This window comes from Ascidia mentula, chromosome 1 (assembly GCF_947561715.1).
Source record: "Ascidia mentula chromosome 1, kaAscMent1.1, whole genome shotgun sequence".
In the NCBI taxonomy this organism is placed as follows: Eukaryota; Metazoa; Chordata; class Ascidiacea; order Phlebobranchia; family Ascidiidae; genus Ascidia; species Ascidia mentula.
This window is the reverse complement of record NC_138566.1, coordinates 6,910,818-6,918,006: the sequence shown is the minus strand read 5'-3', so window position 1 is coordinate 6,918,006 and position 7,189 is coordinate 6,910,818. Positions and strand designations below refer to the sequence as shown.

The 7,189-nt window shown below is 40.1% G+C and overlaps 1 protein-coding gene across 1 annotated transcript; it reads right to left on the bottom strand.

Annotated features, from left to right (window-relative positions):
- Nucleotides 1-4,469: 4,469 nt before the first annotated feature.
- On the bottom strand, nt 4,470-6,218 carry LOC145912412 (uncharacterized). Its single transcript, XM_082999875.1, has 3 exons — nt 5,917-6,218; nt 5,113-5,301; nt 4,470-4,698 (listed from the first exon to the last, which is right to left on the bottom strand). The coding sequence occupies exons 1-3, from the start codon at nt 6,216-6,218 to the stop codon at nt 4,470-4,472; spliced, it is 720 nt and encodes a 239-aa protein (XP_082856001.1).
- Between the last annotated feature and the right edge of the window lie 971 nt (nt 6,219-7,189).

Here is a 7,189-nt window from a genome sequence, read left to right as displayed (position 1 = left end):
AGGCGCCTAGTTTTAATTTTTCCAGGGGGGCGGCTATATTATGACGTCATAATCTGTAACTATGACGTCATAATTTGTAACTATGGCGTCACAATTTGTAACTATTACATCAGCAAATATCGTGTTTAAACTTCAACGCATGAGGCGTATTAGCCAAAAGGACGTCGTTAACGATAAACGCACAAGATCGGTCTACGACACAACCAATAACTACCTGTTGGCATATGATAATGCGAGACTGACGTTGCAACAACCGAAGAAATGCGAGACTGACGTTAGGTCAACATATTTTGTGTGCGTCGTGTAAGAAACACTTTGTTTTCAGGTCATTTTTTCTTCGTACGTTACGAATGCGACGAGTTACATGGTGCGGACAGACGCGCGTAATAGCCACTGGTTTTTTTAAAAGAAAACCTGAGGGGGGGCGCCTTTATTTTATGAAAATAGGACTAAAGACCGCATATCAGCAACTCTATTAAAATAGTTTTGCCCGCGGGGATTGCCCGTCTTGTACTCCTGCGTCATAGAGATTCTCAGTTTCGTCACAAGGCAACCGGTGATGCATTGGGGTCAATTTTCTGGTTGAATGAGCAAGAAGTCACGTGGTATAGAGATTTTCAGCGTATTTGGTGCAGTTTTAGTGCATTTTTTGTTTTAATAGGGAAGTTTTTCGCATGCCGACATTACGCCATTATGCTGCTGATTCGCTCAAAGCGGGTCGTCTTCAATGGGCGATTTGAAGGTCATCCGGCACCTTAATTTCAAATTTGTTAATTGCATGTTGTAGAGAATTAAATTTCCGTTCTCTTGATATTGGTCAATATTGGCACCTATTGCGAGAACGCCGAGCAGAATTGTTTTAATAGGGAAGTTTTTTGCATGCCGACATTACGCCATTACGCTGCTGATTCGCTCAAAGCGGGTCGTCTTCAATCGGCGATTTGAAGGTCATCCGGCACCTTAATTTCAAATTTGTTAATTGCATGTTGCAGAGAATTAAATTTCCGTTCTCTTGATATTGGTCAATATTGGCACCTATTGCCAGAACGCCGAGCAGAATTGTTTTAATAGGGAAGTTTTTCGCATGCCGACATTACGCCATTACGCTGCTGATTCGCTCAAAGCGGGTCGTCTTCAATCGGCGATTTGAAGGTCATCCGGCACCTTAATTTCAAATTTGTTAATTGCATGTTGCAGAGAATTAAATTTCCGTTCTCTTGATGTTGGTCTATATTGGCACCTATTGCGAGAACGCCGAGCAGAATTGTTTTAATAGGGAAGTTTTTCGCATGCCGACATTACGCCATTACGCTGCTGATTCGCTCAAAGCGGGTCGTCTTCAATGGGCGATTTGAAGGTCATCCGGCACCTTAATTTCAAATTTGTTAATTGCATGTTGTAGAGAATTAAATTTCCGTTCTCTTGATATTGGTCAATATTGGCACCTATTGCGAGAACGCCGGGCAGAATTGTTTTAATAGGGAAGTTTTTTGCATGCCGACATTACGCCATTACGCTGCTGATTCGCTCAAAGCGGGTCGTCTTCAATCGGCGATTTGAAGGTCATCCGGCACCTTAATTTCAAATTTGTTAATTGCATGTTGCAGAGAATTAAATTTCCGTTCTCTTGATATTGGTCAATATTGGCACCTATTGCGAGAACGCCGAGCAGAATTGTTTTAATAGGGAAGTTTTTCGCATGCCGACATTACGCCATTACGCTGCTGATTCGCTCAAAGCGGGTCGTCTTCAATCGGCGATTTGAAGGTCATCCGGCACCTTAATTTCAAATTTGTTAATTGCATGTTGTAGAGAATTAAATTTCCGTTCTCTTGATATTGGTCAATATTGGCACCTATTGCCAGAACGCCGAGCAGAATTGTTTTAATAGGGAAGTTTTTCGCATGCCGACATTACGCCATTACGCTGCTGATTCGCTCAAAGCGGGTCGTCTTCAATCGGCGATTTGAAGGTCATCCGGCACCTTAATTTCAAATTTGTTAATTGCATGTTGCAGAGAATTAAATTTCCGTTCTCTTGATGTTGGTCAATATTGGCACCTATTGCGAGAACGCCGAGCAGAATTGTTTTCATAGGGAAGTTTTTCGCATGCCGACATTACGCCATTACGCTGCTGATTCGCTCAAAGCGGGTCGTCTTCAATCGGCGATTTGAAGGTCATCCGGCACCTTAATTTCAAATTTGTTAATTGCATGTTGTAGAGAATTAAATTTCCGTTCTCTTGATATTGGTCAATATTGGCACCTATTGCGAGAACGCCGAGCAGAATTGTTTTAATAGGGAAGTTTTTCGCATGCCGACATTACGCCATTACGCTGCTGATTCGCTCAAAGCGGGTCGTCTTCAATCGGCGATTTGAAGGTCATCCGGCACCTTAATTTCAAATTTGTTAATTGCATGTTGTAGAGAATTAAATTTCCGTTCTCTTGATATTGGTCAATATTGGCACCTATTGCGAGAACGCCGAGCAGAATTGTTTTAATAGGGAAGTTTTTCGCATGCCGACATTACGCCATTACGCTGCTGATTCGCTCAAAGCGGGTCGTCTTCAATCGGCGATTTGAAGGTCATCCGGCACCTTAATTTCAAATTTGTTAATTGCATGTTGTAGAGAATTAAATTTCCGTTCTCTTGATATTGGTCAATATTGGCACCTATTGCGAGAACGCCGAGCAGAATTGTTTTAATAGGGAAGTTTTTCGCATGCCGACATTACGCCATTACGCTGCTGATTCGCTCAAAGCGGGTCGTCTTCAATCGGAGATTTGAAGGTCATCCGGCACCTTAATTTCAAATTTGTTAATTGCATGTTGTAGAGAATTATATTTCCGTTCTCTTGATATTGGTCAATATTGGCACCTATTGCCAGAACGCCGAGCAGAATTGTTTTAATAGGGAAGTTTTTCGCATGCCGACATTACGCCATTACGCTGCTGATTCGCTCAAAGCGGGTCGTCTTCAATCGGCGATTTGAAGGTCATCCGGCACCTTAATTTCAAATTTGTTAATTGCATGTTGCAGAGAATTAAATTTCCGTTCTCTTGATATTGGTCAATATTGGCACCTATTGCGAGAACGCCGAGCAGAATTGTTTTAATAGGGAAGTTTTTCGCATGCCGACATTACGCCATTACGCTGCTGATTCGCTCAAAGCGGGTCGTCTTCAATCGGCGATTTGAAGGTCATCCGGCACCTTAATTTCAAATTTGTTAATTGCATGTTGTAGAGAATTAAATTTCCGTTCTCTTGATATTGGTCAATATTGGCACCTATTGCCAGAACGCCGAGCAGAATTCTTTTTATTAGACTAGTTTTTCGCATGCCGCCATTATGCTGAATCGCAAAACCAGGCGATTTTTTTAATTCGCGATTTTTTTGATTGATACAGCTGCGGAAAATGTTGTTTAAATGTTTTTTGAGGTTTGATCTGCTTGCTCATCTCTGTAATTTGATTCTAATCCAAAAAAAAACAATTTTTGAGTAAATGCCTGTTGTACCTTGTAGAATGTGGCAAATTTGCAAAATTATTCTGCCAGAATTCTGCCAGAATGAGGGTGGTACCAACAGAACAAAGCGGTTCTATCATCAACAAAGTTTTGCCGATAGAGGCGCTGCTTACTACATTACATTGCAGGTACTGATCTCTATTGCAAATCAGAAAAGGAAACCATTTTTGGATAAAAAGTACCGTATTTTACGGACCATAAGGCGCACCCGATTATAAGGCGCACTGTCAATAAATTGCTTTGATTAGTGTTTTGTTCATACATAAGGCGCACCGGGCTATAGAACGCAACGTATTTTAAGGAGTATGGGTTACCGTACAAAGCTCATTAAACAAAAACTTGTTACGTAATAAATGTAAGCAAGTCACAATAGTATGAATATCACAGTTGCTAGTTGCTTTTACCGTAGTTTATTGTGTAAGACGGTGGTTTATTTATAATAGTATCGGTACTGGTTTTGAGTGTAGGCAATAAAGCACTACTTGATCCATACATTAGGCGCACCGGCTTATAAGGCGCACGATCAATTTATGAGGAAAAAAAAGGATTTAAGTTGCGCCTTATGGTCCGTAAAATACGGTATACTGAACAAAACTGTTGCTGTAATCATATTTTGTTGTTTGACTTTAGTCAGTTTCTTGATGATACACTGTTTACGATAAAGTTTATAATATCTATTCTTCGTAGGCAACCCAAGCCATCACTAACGTTAATATCACAAAATATCGTTGGTGATCATCTCTAAGCTATATGCAACTTATGGATGACTGGGGCCAAGTGTTTCAAATGGCGCCAAGAAAAACATTTTGATATTTGGAAAAAATATGTTGTGATTGTTTTGAAAACCTTTCACAAAAAAATCCTTTTGTGTTTCAGGTCCTCGATTCAAACTAAATAAGAAACGAACAACGCTAATGTATTTTGCATGTGTATTAAACAGAACTATCTACGATATCGTTTCGACAAATGGCTGTCGACAATGTTTGTTAATGAAAGATCTTCAAATACTCCTTCGAAATGAAGAAAAGCGGTATCTTTTATCGCTGTTGCAATAAGTAGGGACAACGACTCGGCGGTGCAACGCGGCCATCCAAGCCACCTCATTTCTCGGAAGTGCCGCGACCATCCCAACATGTGCGCTGGTGTATCAGTGATGTAATGAAACATGTTTCTAAAACGTCGGATCATACATAATGTTTTTTTTTACTTAGCGCAAAGCACAATTTCGTTTCGCAAATCGGTTAAATAAAATAGTACAGGGGTTGTAATGCAGTTTGTTGCTGATACCAAAATGGTGCTGAGAATTTTACTTGTGCAAAGGAGCTGCACGTCAGAGAGTGGCAGATACTCTATAATTCTAAACCAATAAGTTTTACTGATGCAAATGAAAACAAACTGCATTGCAATCCGTGTACAAAGGAAAAAAAGAAACTTAATTTCGAAAAAGAAACTTATTTGGTTTGGCATTAAGCAGAGTTGCTGCCACTTTCTGACGTGCTGATAGTGCTATAACGAATGTGTTGAGATGGGTAAATGTTAAATAGGCAAAAATTGTATTCTATCTAAATGAGATATTTTTACTCACGCAACTTCCTCGTCTATGTTGACGAAATACAACCAGATGAAGTTGACGAAGGGAAATATGGCAAAATAAATTATCAGCGTTGTAAAAACGTTGAGGGTCAGCAGGCGACAGCGGTCCTGCGGAAATTGTGAGTAAAGCGTTCGCATGTGCATCAAAGGGGAATTTTCCTTCTCCAATCTCCTGCTGTGTCTAAAGTAGTCACAATCTTATATTGCGCTTGAATAAAGTAACAGGTGAGGTGATTATTTATGTCACGCCAAATCAACTATCAATTAGTTCATATTCCAATATACTGTTTAATGTAGTTGAAACAATTTCAATGTTGTACACCGAGAAATGTTGGTCGCATAGTCATTATTACATTATGATATAATTTGTATACTGGCGCATTGCTTTCACAGTTGGCAACCCCGCGACCCGTGCGCTCTGTGTTTAATAATATTGCGAAGTACCCACTATAATTTGTATCTATGGTGCTTAACAGAATAACATGCTACTTATGAGCGACTGGTGAGTTATTGGCAAAATTAGTATACCTTTTGTTTATAAACGCTCCTAATTAATGAGTATACGGATTTTATTTTGTTGTCCACGAATCTGGGAAATATGGGATCTTTCCAACCTATCAAGCATAATTGGTAGTTTGTGATGAAAGACTTTTTTGCCTAAAACGTTTTTGCAAAACCTTATAGAATCAGTTTATTAGTTGTTTCTTAAGCAAAATTTGAGGATTTGTTTGTGCATTTCATAGGGCAGACAACAAAACTCGATAAATGCGCATAATTAACCTTAGACAAAGTTTACTTTTTGCATTGAATTCCTGTATCGGGATATCTTCGGCTAAAGGCATTTCCCTTTCCCGTTTCCGGGCTATCGACATATTCTTCCTCAGAAACGGATTCGCCTGTAAATTTGTGGTTTGGCAGGGTACGACGTTTTTTCGTAGTGACCTGTTTGCATCTTGGCCGTGGGGCATTTGATGATCTCGAGTTATTGCGACTGGCTTGACGGGAAGATTCTCCTAATTCTTGTTGTTGTTCATATTCCGAATCACTGTGGCCGCAGGGTCGTGTAACAACAGATCCAGTCTTTTTGCGCCTTGGCATTTCTGATATACGATTCCATTCGCTACCGTAAGCAACCAAGGCGCAAATTACTGAAGTTGCTGCTTCGTACAGGCAAAAGCGTAGTGTTACGTCACATTGACAGCAATTACGCAACAATTCAACATATAATCGAGGACCAAGAAAAACATAGAGCTGTTGATACTGTTTTTTGAAAAATAGAAAGTATTATACCAATATGCATTCATTAGCTTCGGCAGGAATTTCTTTGCTTTGTTTTCATTGGCTTACTGCAGTTTGTCTGGAATGCATTGAAGCGCTGTTTAGCATACATTTGGACGAATCATTCAAAAACATTTGTTTAGATTGGAGGTTCATCGCATTTTTGGCACCAGCTTTGCAAATGTGCTTGAATATGTTTAACGTTGGCCTGCCTATTGCTGTCGGCTTGCTGTTAAAGGAAATGTCCTTTGTTAACTTTTTGAAAAGTACTCGACTGGAAAGATCTCGAGACAAAAGGCGGAGGTAAAAGATATTTTTTAATTCGAAAGCTATTTGAGGATAACCCTTGTGATAAATCCCGACAGAAGGTTACAGGCACTGTCGAGCAGACAGCGAGGTAACGAAGGATACGAAGCCAGCTGTGAAGAGGAAATGCAAACCATGTTTCAGCAAGATCAACGTCAGGAAGCCTTGTTTTTGATGCCGTTTTGGCTTAAAACGCACCGCTCCTATGTCGTAAGGGCAATGGTGGGCATTGCTGAACTAGGTAAACGTATTGCTTTAATGTTACCCTTTGCTACTATTTTACAATCACTTTTAATGCAGTGTTGCCAGTGGTTCAACGTGTATTGGACTGGCTGCGGCATTTTTTGAAACACTTCTACGGGGTGTTGTTACTTCGCTATGACCGACGCCGATTTAGAGACTCACCAGGTTAAGCCCCGTGTCACGTCTGTAACTTAATTGGAATGAAATGAGTCTTACACTGTACTCATTATCAGTTCATGATG